Source organism: Balaenoptera borealis, assembly GCF_965194805.1.
Source record: "Balaenoptera borealis genome assembly, chromosome: 4".
Taxonomy (NCBI): domain Eukaryota; kingdom Metazoa; phylum Chordata; class Mammalia; order Artiodactyla; family Balaenopteridae; genus Balaenoptera; species Balaenoptera borealis.
This window is the reverse complement of record NC_138861.1, coordinates 60202633-60229681: the sequence shown is the minus strand read 5'-3', so window position 1 is coordinate 60229681 and position 27049 is coordinate 60202633. Positions and strand designations below refer to the sequence as shown.

Below are 27049 nucleotides of genomic sequence, written 5' to 3'. Positions count from 1 at the left end.
ACTATGCAGTGTCCCTCCTTATCTCACCACAGGAGCTTCCGCCTGACCCTGAGCTCATGAATTAAGATCCCGTAAGCTGCTGGGGGCAGAAAGAAAAAAAAAAGAAAGGACAATAACAAAGTAAAAAATAGAATTAGACTAGGAAACTAACAGATATGTTAGAAAGAGCGTAAAAATAAAAATATAGATGAATCAACAACCGGAAGGTACATCAGTACCACAATAGTAAAAAAAAGTGGACGGAAGAGAAAAAAAAAAGGTGGGGGGGGGGAGGCCTTGGCTGTGGATAGTGGGGCCTAAGCAAGGGCAAGGTTTGGGTGGTGGGTGGGACCAATGCTCAAGACCCACAGGGCTGGAAAAGGCCCTGGGGGCTGTGGGGGGTGTGGCTTAGGCTCAAGGAACAGAAGGGGCCCAGGCGTGCCCCCCACCCCTGGTCTCAGAAGGCAGGGGACCTCACCTGGGAGCCCAGCAGGCTTCCTGGGCTCGAGTGGGTGGGGCAAACGCCCTCCTCTCCTCTCCTGCTTCTGGGGTCTGGGAGGGCCCCTTCCACCTGCCTCTCCTGATCTCCCCGGCCTCCCTCCTAGGCCCCCAGGACCAATGTGGGCAGAGGAGAGGAAGGGGGTCTTGGAGGGCAGAGGACCCACCCGGGAGCTCAGCAGGCTCCCCAGCCCAAGTGGGCCAGGTGATCGCCCGTCACTCCTCTCCTGCTCTTCCCAGAGAGTCCCTCCCACCTGTCTCTCCTGATCTCCCCGCCTCAGGGGAGCTGATCTTGTCTGGCCTCCACTTCTCTTACCCCCTCGCTCCCGCTACATCCCACTGGCTCACTCTGGGGTTTCTCCCGTCTCCTTGGGGGTCAGAGTTCCCCACCGGCGGCCGGCAGGTGCCCTAGTTGTGGGGAGACACTAACTCCGTGTCTTCCCACACCACCGTCTCATTAAATATTTTTATATTATTACTTTATTAACATTTTAATGCATTTATGTCTGTAGTGATATCTCCTCTTTCATTCCCTATGTTGATAATTTGTGTCTTTATGAGGGAATTAACTGTGCCTTATCTACAGTCTAATAAGTTAGCCCTCTACAGTTTTATGAAGACTTACAGAAGACATGAGACTGCTGGATGGAGACAAAGAAATTTGTTACAGCAAAAGTAGTTGCCAAAAATGACCAATCCAAAAAGAAAATGAAGAAAATATTTCCATTTACAATAGCACCAAAAAGTATAAAATACTTAAAAATAAACCTAACCAAGGAGGCCTTTTACACTGAAAATTGAAAAATGTTGTTGAAAGAAATCAGAGGAGACATAAATAGATGGAAAGATATTCTGTGATCATGGATTGGAAGACTTATTATTGCTAAAATGCCAATATAACTCAAAGCAATCCACAGATCTAATGAAATACCTATCAAAGTCCCAATGCCGTTTTTGGGAGAAGTAGAAAAATCCATTCTAAAATTCATATGGAATCTTAAGGGGCCTTGAATACCCAAAACAATCTTGAAAAAGAAGAACAAAGTTGGAGGTCTCACACTCTCTGATTTAAAAATTTATTACAGAGCCACATGTATCAAAAGATGTGGTGCTGGCAAAAAGCAGACATATAGAACAATGGAATAGAATAGAGAGCTCAGGAACAAACCCTTACATGTGTGATCAAATGATATTGACCAAAAAACGTAGTTGCTGGAGTATTAACGTCAGCGTTCCATTTTCCCAGGCCCCACATACCACAGGGTGATGTGGAAGACCAGATGAAGCCTGCATGTGTAGTGGGTTGCACCACAGAAGAGGAACTCTGAGCTTAAGGAGCCCATCACTTTTTTTGGCAAGCAGTAAGCAAGTATCCTCTTTGTACACAGGGAGAATTTACCTCATCTCTCAGAATTACCTTGAAGACCCCTGAGAAATGGCCCAGGTAAAAAGTGGTCAGGGTCTAGTCTTAACGCTCGGCAAGACAAGTAGGAATGCGAATACATGTAGAAATGCACTGCCTCCCTACAGTCCTCTTTTTCTCTAATTAGTCTACCTGAAAGTTTATCAGTTATATTGATCTTTTACAAAAATTTGCTTTTTATTTCATTAACTGCCTCTGCTGTTTTTCTGTTTTCTATAATTTAGCTCTTATCTTTAGCTCAACTGTTCTCATTTTTCTAATTTGTTAAGATAGAAGCTTAGGCCATTGATTTTATTTTATTTTATTTTTAATGTAATTTTTATTTTGTATTGGAGTATAGTTGATTTACAATATTTTGTTAGTTTCAGGTGTACAGCAAAGTGATTCAGTTATACATATATCCATTCTTTTTCAAATTCTTTTCCATATAGATTATTACAGAATATTGAGTAGAGTTCCCTGTGCTATACATAGGTCCTTGTTGATTATCTATTTTATATATAGAAGTGTTTATATATTAATCCCAAACTCCTAATTTGTCTTCCCCCTTTGGTAACCATAAGTTTGTTTTCGGAGTCTGTGAGTCTAGGTATCTCCTCACACCAGTCAGAATGGCCATCATCAAAAAGTCTACAAACAATTAATGCTGGAGAGGGAGTGGAGAAAATGGAACCCTCCTACACTGTTGGTGGGAATGTAGATTGGTACAACCCCTATGGAGAACAGGTTCCTTAAAAAACTAGAAGTAGGACTACCATATGATCCAGCAATCCCACTCCTGGACATATATCCAGAGAAAACCAAAATTGGAAAAGATACATGCACCCCAACGTTCATTGCAGCGTTGTTTACAATAGCCAAGACATGGAAGCAACCTAAATGTCCATCGACAGGTGAATGGATAAAGAAGATGTGGTACCTATATACAATGGAATATTACTCAGCCATAAAAAAAGAATGAAATAATGCCATCTGCAGCAACATGGATGGACCTAGAGATTATTAGACCATTGATTTTTGACCTTTATTCTTTTCTAAAATAAGCATTTAAGGCTTCCAATTTCTCCAAAACAATTACGTATTTTTCGTTTTGTGCACACCTTTTTCTATATTTTGCATTATCCCTTTAGTCCGGACTACAGGAAAAATTTTAAAAAAATACTTAATTCAAGGGCATAAAGATACTTCTGTCTGTTTCCTTCTTCATTATTATCACTAGTTAGATAAGATGTCTGATTGACCCCTGCCATCCCATAAAGGAAAGTAACCTTGCAATGACCAAACCGCTTATTTGTCTGGTATAACTTCCTTGTTCCTGCTCCCTTCTGCCTACAAGTCTTTCATTTTGTGAAAGACATGCTCCTTAGAACTCCTTTCTATCTGCTAGGTTGGATGCTGCCTGATTCAAATTGATTTTTGCTCAAATAAACTCTTAAATTTAAAAGCATGCCTCACTTCATCTCTTAACATATCCCAGCATAATGAATGGCCATTCTGATTTTTACTTTTTCAAAGGGAGCTGATGTTTTGTTTTCTCACTACAAATTCACCACATAACACAGGTTCCTAGGTTGTGTAACCTTGATCATAGACTCTAGAAAATAATAGACAGTGGCCAATTTTTCCCCTCCTAAGTGGAGATGATAAGGTAGAGCTATAGAAATCCTTAGGTGCAGGCCTTGCTCAGCCAGGTCCTCCTCCTCCCTCCACACACACTTTTCTTTCGTTCTCCTGCTCTCTAGGTATCCCAAGGTCTCACCAAGGGAAACAGAGAACCTGTAACACCCTTCTTGCTTTTAATGAAATTCCAGGTAGCCTATTGTGGGGCGGAGCTCCGGTTTGGGAGAAAGGGGGGGTGCTGCTTGCACTGATTAGACGCTTTCCCTGTGTCCTCGCTATGGGCACATCAGCAGCGTGCCCAGTGGGTGAGAAGCCAAGTCGCCGCCAGGCCACATCGCAAACCAACAGTCTCTAGACGCACCTGCCAGTACTCTTCCCAGCTTAGGGTTTGGGTCCCGGCCCCGCCCCCTGACGGTCCAGGGGTTCCTTCGGCCCCGCCTCCGGCCCTCACTCGGCTCCTGGCCCCACCCGTGCGTGGTGCCCTCGGGAACCCTCGGCTGGAGGGACTCGCTCTCCCGCCGAGCCTGGTCGGGGCAGAGCCCGGCCTGCAGCTGCGAGGACCGGAGCGGCGGGAGGTGGCGTCTCTGGCCTGGAGCCGGGATTCGCGGCCATGACAGTGTCGGCCCGCGCCTTGTGGCTGCTCCGCGGCCGCCTGGGCCGAGTGTCGGCGCTGGGCCGGAGCGCGGTGTCGCTCTTGGCGGCGCCGGGAACGGCCGGGCGCGCGTTCCGGGGCCTTCGGAGCAGCGGCTTGAGGTACGCAGCGCTCCCGGACGCTCGACCTCCTCGGGTCAGGGCGCTCCCGGGTGCGAAGCCGCTGGCTGTGGGAGGGGCGGCGGCCGCTGGCGCGGGCGAGGCCCTAACGCGTGAGGCCGGGGGCTCCGGGTTGCCGTGCGGCGCGGCGGGGCTGGGGGCTAGGCCGGCCTTGGCCCCGTACTTGGCCTTGAGGGCCGGCCGGGCGGGTAGCGTCGGCCTCGAGTCAGGCACCTTGGCCGTGCTCTGCGCTCCCTGGAACTGCAGCAGGTGCGGTTGAATGACTGAGGAAGACCTTTGAGGCCCAGAGGAGAGAGGCCCTAAAAACACGTGGTCTGCTTGTTTGAAGCATTTGTTTTGGTTTGGGTTATTGTTGTGTTTCGTAAACAAAGGAGTGGGCGATGGCCAGATGGTTTAGTAGTGTTTGAGTTTCTGACTTTCTTTGTTGGTGGTAATACTGAGGTCTTTTCCAGCTCTAAAATTCTTAATGATTTCACAAAATAAGGCATTCATCTTGACTTCTCAGTCTTTTTCTGTATGGCGCTTCTCGAATCTCTGTATTCTTAGATTGACGTGCTCAGTCTTAGATTCTCTGCATCTCTTTGGACCTTGTTGCTGGCTGGCAGATTGTGAGTATGGTTTTAACTCTTCTGCACAAATAGTGCCCAGGAGCACTTCACCTGTCCGTCATCTACTTGTAGCTGCAAACTCAAATCTAAGAAGCTAAAAATATATTCCCTTGACCCAGAGCCAGTGAGCCCAGAAGAGATTCTGTTTTCAGACTTTAAGGGCTTCCAGTAACGTGCTTTCACTGCGGTTTCATGTGACCAGAGATTGTGTCTTACTCGTCTTTTTGTATCCCCAATGCCCAGCACTGTACCTGGAAGAAAGTAAAGATCGGCAATGTGGAAACATAGCTACTGCTGTTTTAACTTAAATTGATTAACTCTTCATTGTATATATTTGGACCTTAGTCTTGAGTGACTGAAATTAAAAACAAATATTCCCTATCGGGTTTACTTTGGACGAGGTTTCTATGGACTACTTGTCCTCCACGAGGATATGTGAAAAAATAACAGTGACTCAGAGTTCTGATTGTGGAAGCTCTCATGGTGTCTGAAAAAATTTGCCAGTTGGTTTGGAATTATCGACTCTACAACCTAGGAAAAGCAGATTCTGTAGAATTCTATTTGTGTTACAGGTTTGAAGGAATTATGCACTCTAGTCGCCTTTTTTAGATAATTATTTTTGGAATTTCAGTTATTTTACGGCTTCTTTCCAGAGTGAAGGTAACCTTTTTCAAATTGTATAGGTTGGTTAATTTCCCTTTGTCAGCTGATGTAAATAGACAACCTCATCACCCTATCTTCTCCAAGGATATTGAATGAGAGCCACGACAGTTAAAACCCCAGCATCTCATTGAAGCCACTTGCTACACACATGCACCACCCATACGGATAATTGAGATCTTTTTAAATTGAATTAATGACCTCTATAATTTAAAGTAATTGAGTGCAATAATTTTGGAAAGCTATTTTAATATAAAGAAGCATTGCTTTCAACCCAGCTGCTTTCAGCTCCATTTGATGCAGATTATATCTGTATAAAAATAAATAATACCTTTGATAGGTTTTAATTTTTTCAAGGCAGTACTAATTAGGTTAGGATAGGGTGGTGTTTTTGACATCCTCTTGGCACTGAGTACCATATATGAAGGTGAGGTTGGCTGTAAGGTTGAGAAACACCTGTGACTGGTGGGGCTCGGGTGGGGAGGAATGCAGACAGTGTGTCGATGCTCATTGGTGTCTCTTTTCTCTTCTAGGACCAGCAGAGAGAAGAGATTCCATCTTCCAGAGGTCGCCACTGTCTGCCTCCCCACTTGTCCCCATCCTCAGTCATCTCTTTCAATATGTAGTAACTCATTAGTTGTCTAGTTCTTCATAGTGAATGTGGTTTAAGTCTGACATCATCCTATTGACTTAAAATTTGAGCCTTAGTGTTATTCTTTCTGAAAAGTGTCTTTGAGTTTGATAAACTCTTTCCGCAATGATATTGACTGTTCTCAATTAACAGATTTATTACCAGTTTCTGGTACAGAGCCTTAAATGAAAAATGAAAAAGTATTTTTGATTATTTTTTATATTTTTGTCTAGGTACCTGTAGTAATGGAATAAACAAATGCTTTTTTAGTGGAGAATTTTTTTTTAAATAAGCAGAATTTCAAGAAATAATGTTTGACAGAATTTGAAAGTTACAAAACCTTGAGATATCATTTAATATTTATATCTCAATGGTTTCCTTTTAAAATTTGCCGTGAGTTTTTTTTCCCATTTACTCATGAAAAAATAGATTTATTAATTGGAAGAAAATATATTTCATGTCAAAGAAATAAATAAATAGCCCTTCTATTTGTTGCAGCTTATTGTTTCTTAAAATGAATTACCTAAACAGCCAAAAAGTTACAAATAAAAAATTCTTGGTGATTAAATTTTCCAATTTTGCCTCACTGTGTGAGGAGTTTACAAATCAAACTGTACTTGGGTTGTAAACATCGCATGAGTCCGGCCCAGTGTTTTTCAGTGTTTGGAGCTGGGCAGCAGTCTATCCCATTCGGAGGCAAAGTTGACAGACTTTGTACATTAATGCCGTGCTCAAATCAGATTTGCAGGTGTTCTACAGCGGGGACTTCCCTAAACGCTGCTTTATTGCCTGAACTCATTTTTAGTAACTAAATGGATATCCCAAGCATTTGTTCCATATTTATGCTGTTGTTCAGTATTCCAAAAAAAAATTAACTTGGCAGATTTTCCCTTTTTTCCCTGTCTTACTATGATTGCTTTCAGCGTTTGCAAAATTTTGTGTACTGACCTACAGCTGTTTTTGGAAGCCTCACCTTTTCTTTGTGTCTCGCTGCCAATGGCTTTATCATTTTTGCAGCTAGGCCAGCATTTTAAAAAACTACATTTTTGGAGCTAGTAAGAGATAAGCGGTTTATGTTATTTAAATAATAATGTCTTGTAGAGCGGATAGTTTAATAATTTTAAAAAGACAAATTTTATTTATAAGGCTGTTCATTTTTCTTCAGACTCTCTCCTCTAATACTTACTCAGTTTCTCTCTCTGCTATAGAATTATTTGATTTAAAGATCCTTTTATCCTCATGTGAAGCTTGAAGGACCCAGACTCCAGTTAGGACCATTAGTAAAGCTGATTTTCTATAGCATTATATCAACGAAGATAGAGTTAGTCCCAGTGACTAGCAAAGGCAGTTTCTCAAAGGCATATTTTATTTTGCTGGCAAATCTAGTGTGATTTTCCTATCTTAATGCCTTACCTATTCTAATGAAAATGAGGTATGATAGTTTTTATTTCTAAGCAGTTCTTTTGTCATTTTAAATTTAGAACTAAAAGTTTCACCATTTAGTGATTTATATATTAGTTTTATGTCTGTGTCCCAGCTGTTCAGAGATAATGTGTTCTAACGTAATGTCTCCAAAATCAAGTTTTCTGATTAAAAAGGATCAATAGATGAACAAAGGAGACTAATACTAATCTCAGATCTTGTTACTCAGTCTTGATTTTAGTAATAATCTAGCTGTTTCTTTAATGACCCATATCTTTTTTTTTTTTTAAACAGTGTTGAGAATTGCTATGGTTTATTTTATTTATTTATTTTTATTTATTTATTTATTTATTTATTTATTTATGGCTGTGTTGGGTCTTCGCTTCTGTGCGAGGACCTTCTCCAGTTGTGGCAAGCGGGGGCCACTCTTCATCGCGGTGCGCGGGCCTCTCTTGTTGCGGAGCACAGGCTCCAGACGCGCAGGCTCAGTAATTGTGGCTCACGGGCCTAGTTGCTCCGCGGCATGTGGGATCTACCCAGACCAGGGCTCGAACCCGTGCCCCCTGCATTGGCAGGCAGACTCTCAACCACTGCGCCACCAGGGAAGCCCCATATCTTTGTTTTTCAGATGTTTTGAAGTTATATTATCCTTTCCTGTTAATACCCTGATGGGATGATAAAAATAGCAGGAGAGAAACCCACCAGATTATCTTCCATGGTTACATACTCTTCATGGAATTCAATGGAGCTCAATGAAGATTTTTTAAAATAGTTTGGCTTAGGGGTGATTAAGTTGTGAAAGGATGCTTAAAGACATAGGAGCTTGGGTGAAATCTGAACCCAAGAGATTTACTATTAAGAAGTGCAATTTGGACCAGAAAAAAACCCACCTAATTTGTGTATGGAATATCCAAACCTAAATTAGCGTCAAAGGAGAACCCAGGGTTGGATAGTGTCCAAGAAGGCTTATCCAGCTCTTCCACTTAATATTGCATCATATGCATTTTCTGTGTTGCCATTGTTTTTGTTAACATTTTGACTGCATCATATTAAGTCAAGTGGCCATTAACTTACCTAACCATCTTGCTATTGTTTAATGTCTAGTCCTTGAAACATGAAATAATTTACTCTCAGATTCAGGTCATGTTCTTGTCAACATCATACCAGCCAGGTTTGTTCACTTAATGATCTGAACTCTACTTGGGTTTCTATAATTACTTTCATTAAAGAATGTGCCTAGAGCCAAGAGACTATTCAAAGATTCGTAATTCTAAAGTGAGGGCATATTATAGTTTAAAATACGTGTTTCCTCTTCCCACTTCAGCTATTTATCATTAACTCTGCAATGAATATCATCTTGCCTTTGAATAATGCAGTTGTATTGTTGAAAAATAAATTCTTATTAATATTTAAGGGAACATTAAAAAACTTGTCCAAGATAACATAATTAATAAATGGTGAAGACAGGATTTGAACTTGCATGATCTATCCAGTGCTTTACTCTACAAGCAAGTTATAATTGTTGACATATCTCCCTCTTGCTTTTCCTCTTTCTGAAAACTCTAATTAAATCCTGTAGAACTTTTGTGAATCAAGAAAACTGATTTTGCGTATAAATCTTAAAAATTGTCTAGTTAGATTTCCTTAATACAGGGTGTCTCTTAGCCTGGGACTTAATGGATAGAATTTAGGGGATCCCTAAACTTAGATGGGAGGTCACTAACCTCTAATAAACTTAGCATTTTCTTCAGTGTTGAATGTTGGCCTCAAACCACAGTAATATTTGTAGTACTTATGATATTGCCAGTGAAAACATAGATATTTTAATAACAGTTGATGCAGAGATCTCAAAACATGATATACACTCACCACTACTTAGATATTATGGTAGTAATTAGACTTGCCACTAGATCCTTTTATTTAACGCTTTAAAAAAAAAAGTGATAACAATATTTCAATAAAATTGGTTTCCTTGTAAACCTGTGTATTTTATGTTAAACATTTTAAAAAGATTGTTCTGAGAAGATGTACATCGGATTCAACAGACTGCCCAAGGGTCCTCATGGTACAAACTTTAGCATCTAAGATTTTTTCTGCAAAAATTATGGATGTTTAGGTTGCTACTGATGTTCTAAGTTACAGGTTAGGGTCCTGAAAGAGTTAAGTTACAAAATTGAATAACAGAATCACACATCATGAAAAGAACTTGCTTTACTTTTTTTGACTTATAAAAGTATAATTTCTGATAAAATTACTTCACGGTGTAAGATAGTATCTAGGATGTGAAATGAAATGTTTTTAAAAGGCCACAAACTTAACATTTCTAAGTATTAATTTACTTTAAAAAAACATTCACTTACTTCGAATAGCTCCCTAGTACTACTGATTGGTTGGTTTTATTCCATATGTAATTTTGCCCTGGTTCCCTTGAGTTTGTTTCATTTCTACTGTATAGTTAATTTGAACTCAAAATCTTCAAATTATGCTCTAAGATACAAGGCGATTAAACTATGCTAAGGACTTGCAGAGATATTTGAATTGCTAATTACCATATTTGGCTTTTTCATCTTTATAGATCATAAAACAGTTTATTGCATCTCTAAAGTTGTGGTTGAAAATGAGATTGAAACATAGATGCAGAAGCAAGATGTGAAGTATACAAATTAAATACACTGTTGATCTTGAGCAGATTTTGTTATTTTACTGTTTTGTGAAGGAGTATTTAGATACACAAGAAAAGTAGTGATTTTTTTCCTCCTGTTTACTACTTTGTTTTAGTTAGTTAAACTAAATTAACTTCATTTAATTCTAGGAACTATAAATTTAATTTAATTCTAGGAACTGTAGATTAGGATGGTTGCAGTTTATTTTCTGGAAAGTAAATAGGTAAATAAGCTCATAGAAACAACACTAAATGTTGATGGCTTTTTAGTTGCATATTACTTCTGGTTCTCTGAATACGTCTCCATCTGTTACTTAACAGAAACTAGGAGAGCCATTTTTACAAATCAGCCAATCAACTCCTTAGCCAAATCCTCTTACGTAAGGTCAATGGAGACCATTCCCATTATATAGATGAGGAAATTGCATGCCTTTGAAAGCAGTTACGTGACTTGTCCAACTTCATTATAGCTACTAAGGGTGAACCAGGGCTGACACTCGGTACTACTGGCTTTGGGTGAGTAATTTGTACTGCATTGTGCTGCCCTACTGCTAACTCTCCTCCCTAGCCCCTTCATTATGATTTATTCTTTCCTGATGAAGCCATATTTAGTGCTAGCCTAGAAATGGAGGGGAGAATAAAGTGCTGAAAGGGAGAGCTCCTTGTTCTGCCTTCTTTGGGGGCGACTTGCAACATTTCTGCCTTTGCAGGAGATGTCACCTGAGCAAGTAATGACAGGGTGCATTGTGTGAAAGATATCTAAGGGGTCAAATTGACTTCACTTTTGATGTGTATTAATGGCAATGTCAGTATATAATTTTTTGACGAAACCACATTTTTAAGAGTAGAAAAACCCCATTAAAGTAATGAAAATTACATATTTAGAATATTTATTGACTTATATTAGTCGACCTATAAGAGTTCTACTGAAAACTATTTTCAAAATTAACATTTTAAAATATAATTTATACCCTTATACATTAAAACAATTTAAATTTTTAATATTAATTTTATGTTAGCACATTTACATTTTTATGTTAATTATGTGACTGTTAACTTTTAACATATGACACATTCTTGGTACATATACATACAGTTGACCCTTGAACAATGCAGGGGTTCGGGATGTTGACCCTCCAGAGAGTCAGAAATCTTCACAGGTGGCCCTCTGTATTTGCAGTTCTGCCTTCTCAGTTTCAACCAGCTGAGAATTGTGTTGTACTATGGTACCTAGTTAATAAGAAAAATCTATGTATAAGTGGACCCATGCAGTTCAAACCCATGTTGTTCAAGGGCAACTGAACTTGAATCAGTTTCTTAGCCATATCTTCATTTAATGCCTTGATACTGATAATTTTCTGGGAAAAAAACCAAACATGCTTAATTTAAAAATTAAATTTGCTGTGTTTTCTTATAAGTTGCAAATTACTCTTTTCTTTAGACAGTAGTATTTTTAGTTTTAAAAATACTTTCTCTACAGATGCTAAAGCACCTGGTAAACTCAGAGCAAACTCTTCTAAATTGAACATAGTCTCAGTTCTAGTTTTTTTCATGAAGATGTTTCAGCCTAAATATTTTCACAAGTGCTATTTTCATGTCTCATTTCAAAGTACCTTTCTTTGACAAGTATTTAAGATAAAAGTCATCAAATAAGTTGTATCTATTTATGATTTTTAAAATATTTTGCCGTATTTAGATGCGGTAAAATGATAGGTCTTCTCAATTATGTTCCATTACATTACAAAATATAAATTTATTCAATGAAAAATAGGAACGTCATCAAAAGTTCTTCCCACAAATTGGGATATTTTAAATTGGGATTATAGATGTATTTGTTTACTAAGTCTGTCATAAACAAAGTACCACAAACTAGACGGCTTTGTGGAGGAGGGGATACTCCCCTTTTTTTCCTCTTAGTTCTTTTAGCTGGCAATTAAAATGACATAAGCAGATTAACCAGAGAAAACCAAATTTGTTAAGTACATAAGGGAATTCACATAACCATGAAGAATTCCAAAGACAGTAAGGCAAGATGAGGTATATATGTTATTCTGGACTAAGGAGAAGAAGGTAAGGGTCTGGGACTTAAAAGAAAAGTAAGGTAATTCACAGGAAGATGAAAAGAGTTAATGTTTGGTGAACAAATGTTTGCTGGGCCATCTAGAGACAGTGGGACACAGAGAGGACTTTGATCAAAAACAGGCCTTGCTAGGTTCCTGCTTGTCTACCACACCTAGTTCATACTTTAGAATGGTTATCTGTTGTGATAGCTCCTTCCTGGAACCAGCATTCTATCTTAAGTTCTTTTAGGCATTTAGGGGGAAGTTCAGAGGTTTCTTCTGGAGTCTATTAAGCCTTGGTTATTTTCGGCTGGAAATAATCTGCATGCCGGAGTGGCACAACTTGGGGCGGCCTGCCCTGAACCCCATCAGTTTATTTTATTTATTTATTTATTTATTTAATTAATTAATTATTTTTTTGGCTGCATTGGGTCTTCGTTGCGGTGCATGGGCTTCTCACTGTGGTGGCTTCTCTTTTTGTGGAGCACGGGTTCTAGGCACCGCGGGCTCAGTAGTTTTGGCACGTGGGCTCAGTAGTTGTGACTCACGACCCCATCAGTTTAAAGCAACAGAAACTTAACCTCACACCTGTGGAGGCTAGAAGTCTGAAATCAAGGAATCTGCAGAGCCATGCTCTCCTGGCCTCTCGTTGCTGGCAATCCTTGGTTTTCCTTGGCTTATAGCTGCATAACCCCAACTCTGCCTCTGTGGTCATATGGCCATCTTGCCTCTGTGTCTTCACGTGGAGTTCTGTCTTCTCTTCTTATAAGGACAGCAGTCGTATTGGATTTATGGTCCACTCCACTCCAGTATGACTTCATCCTACACCATAATTACATCTGCAAATACCTTATTTCCATATAAGGTCACAGCCACAGGTACCAGGGATTAGGATTTGAACATAACTTTTTGGGGACACAATTCAACCCACAACAATAGAATTTCAAAATTGCTTGTATATTGTTTGAGGCATCATTATTTAATTAGCTCAGTACTTCCCTTGCTTTTGAAGGGGTACATTTCTGTTTGTAAGCTTTGGTTTCGGTATTTGCAATTCACTAAAAGTTTCAAATCTGAAGCCTCCCCCTGTGTCTTAGCCTATTTTTTGAATATGTTAACAATTTCCAACAGATTTTGAACAAAATGCAACACTTTTAGGTCTTTTTGGCTCATTTACAAAATAGATTTTTAAACACATTTCTAAAATCTGTTGTAGGCAATGAAGAGAGAGTACATTCAAGTTTTTGTATTCAATGTAAACTTCACAATAGCTTTGTAATTTAGTTACAATAAGTGAGTTTATGTGTACAATATTTGTTAATTTATCAATTTATACTTTAGTTGGTAGATTATAGCTTGTTTGCATACAATTATGGATATCTTGCTCCATGACCAGTTTCAAGCACATATGCTTCATAGGTTTCTTTGTATTGAAAGTAGCTGACCACCTATCTAGAATACTAGAGTGGGGATTTCTGCTTTGAGAATGATGGGGGCATAAATCAGTGGTTCTTAACTGAGGCTTAGCAGAACCACTTTCTAGGTGTTTTTGTTAAACCCTGTGAGATTTTTAGATCTAGCCTGTAGAGAGCCTCAAAAAGTTCCTGGCAATTCCTTAGCCAGTCTGTCTCATCAACTGTGAGTACTGTCGTGTTCTGTAAAAGAAATTTTGTCAGAGATGAAGAAAGTTTTCTTAAGAGACAAAAGTACAAACTCTAGAGGCAAAGATGGTTTTCACATTAGAATTAAGAACTTTTCATCAAAAGTAACCATATAATAAGTGAAAACACAAGCCACATACAGGTGATACTTGATACATAGATATACTTGATACAAGATTAGTGTTCAGAATGCATAAATAACTACTACAAATTAGGCACAAGTTAATAATCCATTAGAAAAATGGTCAATGAGGAGGAACAGGCATCCCATAGAAGAGGAACTCCAAATGGCCAATAAACCTATAAGACATCCAACCTCTAGTAATTAGGGAAATGCATAGTAAAACCACAACAAAATGCTGTTTAGCTAATTGGTTAATTTAAAAACTTTGACAATATCAAGGAAGTAGAGCAATAGAAATTCTTAAACGCTACTGGTGGACTTATAAATTAGTGCAACCACTTTGGAAACAGGTTGACATAAATTGAACACACATAAATGTATCTTATAATATAGCAATTCCATCCCTGGGTGTAAACCTTAGAGAAATATTATAATATTCCATGTTATTTTATATTTATATCATGTAAATGTGATATATATCATATATATCATCTATATTATACATTATCATATATAGTATACATATGTATATTATTATATTATATTATAAATAATGTATATTATTATATTTTTAATATTTATAGATATAAACATTAGGTTAAATGATAAAAGAAAGGAATGGAAAGGAAAGCAATGCAATTATAAACCCAAATTTCAGGATTGTGTTTAACTCTATGGGAGAGGATCAGGTTTTGGTAGAGGAGGATTACGAAGACAATTTCAATGACAATGGTAATATCTTTCTTAAACTGAGTGGTAAGTTTGTTAATTTTACTATTATATTTTCTTTTCATGTGTTTTATAGATATTTTGCATCTACTCATTTTTAATATAATTCAAGATCTGTTTTGATAGCACTTTAAAATATTCTAAGATAGAAAGACATATCCAGAATACTACCTATCTCACCATTTTATTTTGTATATTTCTTTTTAATCTTTAGCCATATGCATGCACATTTTAAGTTATAATTATGTACCTACAATTTTTCATTTAATTTCTTCACTTAATTTTATGCAATGAGCATTTTCACATATTGCTGTTTTTATAATTATTATTTTCAGTGGCTGCATAGTAACTCCAACAAATTATAATACAGTAAACAATTTAACTCCGATAATTCCACAAATATTTGATAAACACAATGTGCAAAATACTCTTAGGTATTAAGGATGTCATAGTAAATATAAGCTTCCTGTCCTACACAGCCTAGAGTATAGTGGGGGAGACAGTAATTTTAACAAGGACTTAAGATACTACCTGAGGGTAAAAGCTGGGTGCTGTGGGCACTCATATAAGAGGCAGATCCCCAGGTTGAAGGGGTCAGAGAACATTTCCCAGAGTGCTTTCCAAGCTGAGACTTGAGGACTGTGTGGGAGGGAAGGAGGAACAGATTTGGTGGGGATGTCAGAGAAGTGAGAAGGAGGATGAAGAGTGTTTCAGGTCGAGGGAATAGTGTATGTGAAGGCCCAGAAGTGAGAACCTAGCACAGGTGATAAATGCAGCTATGTGTAGTGTGGGACTTGGTGAGCACAGGGAAGCTAAAGAAAGCTCATGCAGGGGCGTGTAAGCTACGGGACGTTTGGATTTGAGTTAAAACTTCCTTTCCTCAGTTTTTCATGTCAAAAACTTTGGAGTCATATTTGACTTCTTTTTCTCACACCCTATACCCAATCTCAGTAAATTCCAGTGGCTCCACCCTCCAAATAGTTTCAGAATTAGAATACTTAGCATCTCCACTGCTACCCCCCCTTGCCCAAGCCACCCTCATCTCTTGCCTGGGATACCACTAGCCTCTTAACTGGTGTCCCCACTTGCCCCTTCTTCCCGTAGAGTCTTTCCTCCACATTTTAACCAGTTATCACTGAATAATGAAAATTAGGTCATGAAAATCAGGTCAAAATTTCTAAATGGCGTTCTTTCTCATAATAAAAGCCAACGTCCTTCTGAATGCCTGTAGGACCCTATGTGATCTGATGTCACACTACTTCTCTGACTTCATGTCCTGTTCTGGTCCATTTGTTCTTTCTAGTGTAGCCACTGGCCTTCTTTCTATTCATCAAACATACCAGGCACATTTTTGCCTAACGTCCTTTGTACTTGTGGTATATTTTCCTTAGCCTAAATTCTTTTCTCCAGATAACCACATAACATGTTCCTTCCTTTCCTTCATTTATACTCAGATGTTACCCGATTAATCAGAGAAGTGACACCTTAACCAACCTCTGTAAAATGGTAACTCTGGCCTCCAGATGTGCCTTTTTTTTCCCCCATGTTTCACACATGATATGTTAAATATTTGTTTTTAAAAAAAATTTGCTTATGTCTTCTTCAACTAGAATATAGTTTCCATGAAAGTGAGCAATTTGTTTTGTGCATTATTATTTATATTCCTGGTGCCTAGAATAGTGCCTGGCACATACATGGTTTTCAATATGTATTTATTAAATTAATAAAAACTGGACATGTAGTACAGTTTTAACAAGGGAACGGATATGATTCCATTTGGAAAATCACTCTGGCTGCAGTGTGGAAAATGGACTGGCAGAGATCAAGACTTGAGCCAGGGTGAATTCTTAGGAGTTGTGTGCTTCTGTGGCTGAACATTTGAGTTGTTGCTGATATGTAACATTTTTCAACAATGTGCATGTTGAAAAAAACCTCGTTTCTTTATGCACTAAAGTCTATATGAGCTATTAATGTGTGTGTTTACCATTTCTTCCAGCATATGGACAGATACAGGCATTCTCCCACTGAGCCTCCACTAAGTCCGGGTTGCTTCATTTATCCTTATATTGTGTCTCCCATAGAGCCAGGCTTGCTGAGGCTCTGCAGTGACTGAGGGAATCAGTGGGATGGGCCAGCTGCTACTGAAAATGCTTTAAGTCCCTATTCATAATTGGGTGGCAGCCTTTTGGGTGTTTACCCATAAACACCAACTAGGCCAGGCCATATCATGTCAGCTATAATTAGCAAGCTGAATTAGCACATTGGTACTATAATGTAAAGCAAGCCCTGTCACCTCAGACCCCAACAAAAAATGTGCAGTCAGGTTTAATCTGTAGGTAGATTGTCTTTTTGGAAGTCAGGAATCAGTTTATGCCATTGTCATCTGACATTCTCAGGGTCACACAGCTTTGTAGTGTCTAGGCCATAATTATCCTGGATTATGTTCAGTTGTTGCCAGTTTCACAATAACCTATGACTAAATCATTGTGTTTAACAGAGAATCAACTAATAAAACATGTAAGCAGCTGCATTGCTATTCATATGCTATAGAATGCAACATGGAGCTCAGATGGTTTTATATTTTAAAATGCAAATATATGTTCTTTACTATAAGAGTGACTTCTAGTCTATTAGCAGATAAATTTGCTTCTATAGCAGAGTATTTTACCTATCTGAATATTGCTGGCACAATTTAATTTTTGGAAAGTATTTTTTTTTAACTACCTGAAATTGTTTGCCATATCTGCAGCCCTTAGTACTTGTTAACATAGGACGTCCTTGTTTTCTTAGTATTAAAAGTCCACTTAAATGAATCAATAACAAATGAGCAACAGGAATTCAAAGTAGATAGTGAAAAAAGTTCATTACTTAATCCTGAAAAATAAAATTTAAACTCAAAAGTGAATGTATTTTATCTTAACTTGATTTAGTCTAATAATTATGTACTAATTATTAGAATGTACAAAGACACAAATTACAAAAGCTCACTCAAGAAATGATAGATAACCTGAAGAGCCCTCTGTATTAAAAAATTTTAATTTTTAGTTTTAAACCTCACCACAAAGAAAGCTCCAGGACCAGATGGCTTCACAAGTGAATTCTACCAAACATTTAAGGAAGAAATAATACCGATTCTACACAAACTCTTCTGGAAATGTGAAGAGGATGGGATACTTCCTAACTCATTCTGTGAGCGCAGTATCACCCTGATACCAAAACCATACAAAGACAGTACAAGAAAAGAAAACTACAAATATCTGCCATATACATAGCTGCAAAATTTTTTTAAAAAAATTGATGAAATCCACAATATCTGGAAAGGATATGTGGGAGGTTTATCCCAGGAATGCAAGGTTGGTTTAACATTTGAAAATTAATGTTATTTACCATATTAAGAGACTAAAACCAAAAAACCATTTGATCATATGATCATCTCAATAGACACAGAAAGAGCATTCAGCAGTATCCTGATATAAAGTCTATTCAGACTAAGATAGAACTAAGTCATAAAACTAAATGCGTAACCTAAACCCATAAAACTTCTAGAAGGAAACATGGGAGAAAACCTTTGTGACCTTGAGTTAAGCAAAGATTTCTTATGCACAATACCACAAGCATGATCCATAAAAGGAAAATTGATTAAAATACATCAAAATTGAGAACTTATTATACAAAGACACAATTAAGAGAATGAAAAGGCAAAGCATAGACTTGGAGAAAGTATTTCAAATTATATATCTGATAAAGGACTTGAATCTAGGATGTATGAAGAACTCTCGAAACTCAATAAGGAAACGACCTATTAAACAAAGGGCAAAAATTTAAATTACACAATTCACCAAAGAAGATAGGCATATGAAAAAAGTATGCACATGAAAAAAAAATGCTCAACATCATCATTCATTAGGGGAATGCAAATTAAAAGCACAGTTAGGTACTATCATATATCCACTAGAATATCTAAAATTTAAAAGACCGACCATATCAAGTGATAGCAAGTATGTGGAACAACTGGAACTCACATATACTTCTTGCAGAAATGTAGAATGGTACAACCACTTTGGAAAGCAGATTGACAGTTTCTTACATATTTAAACATATACCATATGATCCAGCCATTCTAGTCCTAGATATTTGCTGGAGACATGAAAGTATATGTGCATACAATGACTTGTACATGAATGATTGTAGCAGCTTTATTTGTCATGACTAAAAACTGGAAACAGCACACGTATATCCATCAACAATTAAACGGATATACACAATTTGATATATCCTTACAATGGAAAACTTCTCAGCAATAAAAGGAGATGCACTATTGATCAACATGAATGATACAGCAACATGAATGAATTTTAATTATGCTAAGTGAAAGTAGCTAGATGAAAAGGAGCATGTAGTGCGTGATTCCATTTTTATAAAACTCGTGATAATACAAACTAATATATAGTGACAGAAAGCAGATCAGTGTTGTCTGGAGGCATGACAGGGACAGATAGAATGGTGAGATTACAAAGGGTTACCAGGAAACTTTTGAGGGTGATGGATACGTTCATTTTCTTGATTGTGGTGATGGTTTCTCAGATATACACATATACTAAAACATCAAACTTTACGCTTTAAATATATGCAGTTCATTGTATATCAATTATACTGTAATAAAACTATGACCAAAATTAAGACAGTGGAGCAAGATTGATACACTGCATTTACCATGACCTTCCATGTCTTGAAAGTGGAAAGTAGACAAAATTAGAATCAAAAGTAGAGTTTACTTATAATTGTATTGTCTAACCAATGTATATTTGCTCAGTTAATTGTTTACCCATGGTTATGATTATTATTGAAATATACTTTTGTGTTGAACTGAAGAAGTGTTTTTCAAACACGATCACGCACAAGAATACCTGTGGGGACCTGTTAGATGTGCAGATTCCCAGGCTCTCTCCCCTCTCCCAGGGATTCCGAATCATGGGTGTGGTCATGGGGTCTAGGAATATGCAAGTTCAGTAAGGTTCCCAGGCAATTTTCATGTATGTATCCATAGACCATATTTCAGAATCACTTCTTAGCAGAACATTGTTTACATCAAAATTGTTTGAATCTGAATGAACTCTGTGGACCACTGGTGCCAGGTTGATATGGAATATTCTCAATCTGGTCTATGTATGTGTACATCAACCTATTAGGGAGGGGGGTTGACTTATTTGGAAGGGGCAGCAAGTTTGCATGTTGTTTGTGCTGGCTGATATTCATGATGGCTGCTCTCACTAGAACATAGAAAATGTACAGGTGCTTGAAAAAATTAAGTTGCTATAAGGTTTTTCTTTCCTCCTTTTCTTCTCCTTCACAATATTCATTGACCTGCTTTTGATATTTTGTGTAATATTCATGCGCTATAGATCATGCTTTCACCAGGCCTTTCAATAGTGAAAGGACAGGGACCCCAGGAAGAAGGAACCATCTTTTACTTTATCGGGTACCTTTAAAAACTAAGCATGCAGTAGGAGCAACGTTAATTCACCACTTTTAAGTTTGAGATCATGGAGAGCAGGAAAACCTTCCCATAAGGCATTTTTTGTGCCTTTCCAGAGATAGATTTATGTCATCTATCAAAGTATAGTATTTCTTACCTACTTAAGCACTTAAAAACTGCCAGGAAGTAATGTTTTGTGCAGTTTTTCTATTAGAAATGATGCCATGGTGTGGGTGTTTGGGTAGGGGGGCAACTGAGCCTTACTGGCCTGGTCCCCACAGTAATCAATGACAAGCATGGCAAGTCTGGCAGCTGTTGTCACAGTTGTCCTTGTCCTGGAGCTGTGGGATAAAATTTTTCCTTGAGTAAGTGAGAAGAGTTGTGTAGTACGGAGCTCATGACTTCAGGGTCTTGTACAGGATATTCTATTAAGAGTGAACTGATTTTGCCTTTGGGTCAAAAGGCTATGGGGCCACGTACATACACCATGGCCTGGAGCTTTGAAGATGGGTGCCAGTTTTAACTAGACTGTACTGATCTGTCTCTTCTGAAAAAAATAGCAGAGCTTTTAATACAGCCAATATTCTAGAGCCAATATTCTAGATCTTTAGTATGTGGTTTGATAATTGAAATATATATATGTGAAAGTTATGTATACTATAGATAGATTGTAATGCAGAACTAAAAAGCAGAGTTGGACTCCTTTGAAAAAATTATAAATATATTTTGGAACCTGAAGAATGAGCGTCAAATATACCTGAAAGAAAGCAAATTTTGGTTGCTCACTTGGGGAATCATAAATGTTTTGTTCACTCTTGTACCTTAAATTTATGTGGTTGAATATTCCTTATTGCCTTTTTAGTACTACGTTTATTCCTTTGTTTTCCACAGACATGACGCAGTTATTATCTCAGGAACTGAAATGGCCAAACAAATCCAGAAAGAAATACAGCGAGGTGTGGAATCTTGGATTTCCCTTGGGAATGGAAGACCTCACCTCAGTATCATTTTAGTGGGTGATAACCCAGCAAGCCACACATACGTCAGGAAGAAGGTCAAAGCCGCTGCTGCTGTAGGTGGGGACGTGTTTTAGTTGTACTTGTTACTACGTGTTTTCTGGTTTTACTTCAAAGTGTGATAATTATGAATGATAACTGTCAACTAAGTGCTATTTGAATTACATGTATTATTATTATTATTTATTATTATTATAGATTATTTAGTTACCGAAGTTTATATTCATTTCTTACTCTTTTTCTTCAAGTTTCTTATTGAATCAATTCAGTGTGATTTCAGATCCTATGGTGAGATGTGAGAGCAACATGTTACATTTAAAGGGCCTGTTTTTTTGCTTTAATCACATGATAAACCTGGCTGGTTCACTCTGTCGAACTTGGCCTAATCGTGGTGGTGGTGGTACTGGTATTCTTTCTCTCTTCAAATCCACTAACAGTAGCTTATCACAGATGAGCGCGATTTGCTAAATGGGTTACTGGGCCAAAGAATGCCTGTGAATCACGAGAAAGGATCTGTACTATTTGAAAATTCCCTCCTGATGGTGCTTTGCACATGATTTTTGTAGAAGGGCCTTTTCTTCCAGTGGGATAGGAGCAGAGGGAACCAATCACGCACTGTGTAAGACGCCATCAATGAGAAAACACATCTTTTTGTTAAAGTGACTTTCTGTACTTGTTTTTCTTCCAGGTATCTGTAGTGAGATCATTCTAAAACCTAAGGATGTTTCTCAGGAAGAACTTTTGGATATAACCGATCAATTGAACATGGACCCAAGAGTCAGTGGTATATTAGTTCAGTTGCCACTGCCAGGTACATAACGCTCTTCTATATGTCTGGTTTGGTTAGGAGCAAGGACATCTTTCAACATTATATCATGACACTGCAAATAATTTATAAAATACGTTCAGAAGGGGACTAGCTATTATATTAGCATGCAATTTCTGAATGACGTTTACAATGACTGAAAATTGTGAAAGAAAAATTTAGGCTTTGACAATACATCCAGTTCTTGTTTTGCACAATAGTGCAAAACCATGAAAATGACTAAGTTGAAACTGGACAAAGCAATCTTAGTAAATCAATAGGAGAATAACAATTGTTCTGTGACCTTTAAAATGTTTTCTCAAAACACTAAAAACTCTCTTACTGTGGTTTATAAACGTATAAGGAAATGAAAAATAGTAAAATTAATATTTATTCAGTACACTGTAATTTAAAACGTTAGAAACATTGAGAATTAAAGTATCTTATTTCATTGCCAAAATCTTGTCAAGAGGAGTTTGAACAGTTATTTGCCTTCTCATCATATGACTTATAATATGGAGCAAGCATCTTTTCTATGCCTTGGTGAATTGAACTGTCAAATTCTTTTTAAGTTTGGATCAACTTCCATTTTGTCCTTTGTCCTTTCAAAGTCATGAGATATCTCTGAGAGTTTCTTTAATGTGAAGTTTTGTTCTGGTGTCACTTCCTCTGGGGCGTTGTCATCCTTTTCGTCACAATCACGTTCCTCATTTATTTTGATCAGTTTGCCTTCACTAAGTTCTTATGGCTGCATAGCTACATTGCTCCAAAGGGCACGGTGTCAACATTCCAGGGTCATCCCCTATTTCTCGTACAACCCATTTACATTCAGTTAGAATCCTGTTGAAGCAACTTTATCTTGTTTTTTACATTCATGGCTCTTACCTTCTTGCTGGCCTAGGTCTCTTCTATCCTTGCTTTGCTGTCACCATCTTCAGATCTTCTATTCACATCCAATTTCATTTCCAGCACCATCACGTTTTATTTCTTTGTTGCACTTTCATCTTTATGGGCTGATAGCCTCTTTTGATTACTCACTTTTGTGAAATGTCAAGTGAGTTTATCACTGGAACACAAGGAAGCAACATGATTTGCTGTCTGTGTTTGAACTGAATAACAGATGTGCAGTGACCAAGCACTGACAGACTTTGAAAGAAGTGACATGTTAGTCACTGATCATGATGCTCATCTGTTATTTACATAGTGATTTTTGGACCAAAGAGCTAGCAGCTCTTATATAATTAGTCACAGTTAATATGCCGTGATAACTGAAATTTGAACTGTGTTGTTGGAAGGCTGCTGTTATTTGACTAAATTGTGGCTCTGAAATTTGTACATATTTCAATGAGCAAGGCAAGGACTGCCTGAATATTATAGATTACAGTAGTTTTGTGCAGTTTTGAGTTCTTCTGTAAGTTCTGACTTGCAGAAAGTAAAGCTGTATGATGCTATCACCTGGGATCTTTGTATAGTATTAATTTTTAATTTATCCAATGATATAACTTAATATCTTAGTATATGTTATAACATTTATGCTGTTTAAATTACACCCAAAATTCACATTTCTAATTATTTTCCTCCAATATGGCTGCATTTAAAAAAATCAGAAAGTTGGAAAGGATGTTAGAAGTTATCAAGGTTCCCCCCAAAATGCTTCTGACAGATAATACTATAGATTCATCATGTTAAAATTAGCATAGTGATTTATCCCTTACTTTTATAACTACAAAACGAATTCAACACATATAGCACGCTCATTTGATTTCATAGGAAATTAAGGTCTAGAAAATATCAGGCATATATATATATTTTTTTAAAAATTAATTAATTAATTTATTTATTTATGGATGTATTGGGTCTTCGTTTCTGAGCGAGGGCTTTCTCTAGTTGCGGCAAGTGGGGGCCACTCTTCATCGCGGTGCGCTGGCCTCTCACTATCGCGGCCTCTCTTATTGCGGAGCACAGGCTCCAGACGTGCAGGCTCAGTAATTGTGGCTCACGGGCCTAGTTGCTCCGTGGCACGTGGGATCTTCCCAGACCAGGGCTCGGACCCGTGTCCCCTGCATTAGCAGGCAGACTCTCAACCACTGCGCCACCAGAGAAACCCTTTTTTTTGTTTTTGTACTGTGTTTGCCAAGCAATCTTCTTGTGGTTTGCAGTTTTTAAATTTCCCCCACTTACATTTGTATTACATTCAAATCATTATAGAAAACATATCACATTTCCAGATATCTAGTTTGTCTTCAAAAATTAAATTCATGTCTGTAGAAATTTTACCCCTTTATGGGCAATATTCCTTTTGGTTAAATTTATTAGCAGTTTGCCACTAGATGGCACTAGTGATCTGTCTGTACTAAAATACATTGAGTCCTGTGTTCATTTTAGAAGGTGAGAAGCCTAGAGCCAAAGGGATGATAACAAATATTTGGATGCTTTGAGAAAGGGCAATTTTCTATCTAGCTGAAAAGCCAATAATATACAAAATAACAGTGACTAAAATGTGTTACGTTAAGCATGTTATTATGTCTTAGGCACTTCACACTTATTGATTCATTGGATCCTCACAATAACCCAATGGTGGTGGAGCTATTATTATGTACCTTTTACTGATGATGGATTTAAGGTACAGAGAGGTTAGGTAACTTCCCCTAAGATCACAAGCTGGTAATTGAGCTGGGATGTGAATCCAGGCAGACTGGTCCCTCATGCCATTACCGTTATGTTACCACCCTCACCAGCATGCCGTGTTAGCTAGTGAGTAATGTGTGCTTACTAGGTGACAGGTATTCTTTTATATGGATGATTTTATTTAATCCTCAAAACAGCCTTATGAGTAAGAATTACCTTCTTCATTTTACAGATCAGGAGACTCTATATTACTTAACCTACATTATACTGGGACATATAGTTTGTTGGTTACTAGAAAAAGTTGGATAAAGTAGGAAATCATAAAACAATGCATTTTACCTTAAACATTGTATTATGACATAAAGTATTTATATATTAATTCATCAATCTTTTGATGTAGGTTGTTGGGGAGGAAAGTTTCCTCTTCCCTTCTAGGTTCTTCTGGCTGGTGACCTGAGATAGATTCACAGGAGAAAAACAAACAAAAGTTTAATAACATGTGTACTTGGGAGAGACCCAGGAAAACTGAGTAACTCGCCAAAATGGCTGAAGCTTTCACCTTAAATACGATCTTCAGCTAAAGACAAAAGAAGATGTTGGGTGTAGTGGTTTGGGACTTCAAAGGGGAGGAAAGCAATTCACCTGGAGATGCAAAAGCAGATGTTTGCTGGGCCATGCAGGGGCAATGGGACACAGAGTGGACTTTGATGTCTAGGCGCTGCTGAGTTTCCCCCAACACAACTAGTCCATTTTCTTTGCAGATATTTCTGGAGATACCTCTATTCTGGGAATAGGTCCTTTATCTAAATTCTTTAGGCAGCTAATGAGGAGGTAAAAACACAGACTTACTGAGTCTTCTGTTTCTTAAAAATAATCAGCCTAAAATAATCCTTATGCCAAAGAGACATTTTGGGGTGGCAAATTATGCTTCCCTACAAGATCCAAGTCTCTATGGAACCTACTGTTTGGAATTTTGTGTTATCTTCTGGCATTAATAATACCTATGAATCACTGCCTATAATTTTCAGTTTGAGATAAAACTAAGTGAAAATTCATCTATATTTTTAAAGTGTCTCCTCCCAGTGTTCATGGTTGTCTTGTCCTTATCTAAGTCATTACTAATTCTTTTTAATTCTCGAGTCTTTTGAGAACATTCAACTTAGTCTTCATAGATGTAACAACTGTTTGTTTGTACTGTTTTAATTAAATCACATAATTTACTGTGAAAGAACTGGCAAAAACAGGTTGAGAAATACACACATTTGTCTCTTGATTATCATGAAACTCTACTGGTAGGTGCAGGGGTAGTTTATTAATTACATTCTGATATTCTTTCAGCAAGCCCTGGGCATCAACCTGCATGCTTTAAGAAGACGTGGAACTCATTAGTCAGTTTGATAGGTTGTGTTGGGGAAGGGCAAATTTCCCCTCTATGTCTCTTGAGTTCTGTGGCTGGACTACTACACAAGACAGATTAAAAGGAGAAAAAGAAACAAAATTTAACTTATGCACATGGAGGTCCCACAGTCATGTGACCTAGGAAGTGGCCAAAGCAGGCAGCTTTTATACTTTTTAGACAAACAAACAATAAGTTTGTGAGGAATTCCCAGGACAAAGAAAATTAGGCTTTGGGTGCTTAATTAGTGAAGAATCTAAGCAGAGTTTGATTTTGGGATGGTAAACTAAAGGAGTAACAAGTTTTGTTTATATAAGTTTCTTGCCCCAAATTCCCTATCTCTGGAAATCAGGGTGTCCTTCTACCTTCAGATGCAAGGAGTGCACCTTTCATGAGAGATTTATTTCCTACTTTCAAGGAGACAGAGAGGAGGGTCAGAGTGTCCCTCTTACAATGGCTCTTTCTTAAGTAACTAATTCAAAATAATTAATATGCCATTGAGGCGTATTTTGGGATGGCCTGCCCTGAGCCCCAACAGTTGGCTATGTGCAAGTGGATTGAAATAGCCTCTCTCTGGTACATGTCTTATAAGATTGTTATAATGAACCAATGAAACAATAAGCAAATGAACAAATGAAATGATTCTAGTCAATTACATCTCCAATTTTCCATCATTTTGTTAATAATCTGGATTCCAAGTTATTTCATGATTAGAAGTCGGAAATTATTTTTCACAATTAGGACAATATCTTGAGCAATAGAAATTCTAAATTAGAATTATAATTCTGGTGTTGGAATACAAGCTTGCATAAGGATTAAACAGAATGTGCAAGCAGTTTTCATGCGTCTCATTTGGGTAAGAAAGCAAAGAAATGAGAGA

The 27049-nt window shown here is 37.8% G+C and overlaps 1 protein-coding gene across 10 annotated transcripts in view; it reads left to right on the top strand.

Moving 5' to 3' along the window:
- The first annotated feature begins 744 nt into the window (after positions 1–744).
- MTHFD2L (methylenetetrahydrofolate dehydrogenase (NADP+ dependent) 2 like) overlaps positions 745–27049 on the top strand; it is a 145643-nt gene continuing 119338 nt past the window's right edge. Inside the window, exons 1-4 of one of the 10 annotated variants that reach the window (XR_014244011.1) lie at positions 4225–4273; positions 6093–6126; positions 21216–21400; positions 22029–22151. Coding sequence is in view for 7 of the 10 variants with exons in the window: in XM_082390261.1 (XP_082246387.1) it covers positions 4131–4273; positions 21216–21400; positions 22029–22151 (451 nt within the window). In the remaining 3 variants the exon portion in view is untranslated. Of the gene's footprint in view, positions 4274–6092; positions 6406–17894; positions 18202–21215; positions 21401–22028; positions 22152–27049 lie in introns of those variants that run through there. The other 9 variants (XR_014244010.1, XM_082390261.1, XM_082390265.1 and 6 more) reach the window with 9 other exon arrangements.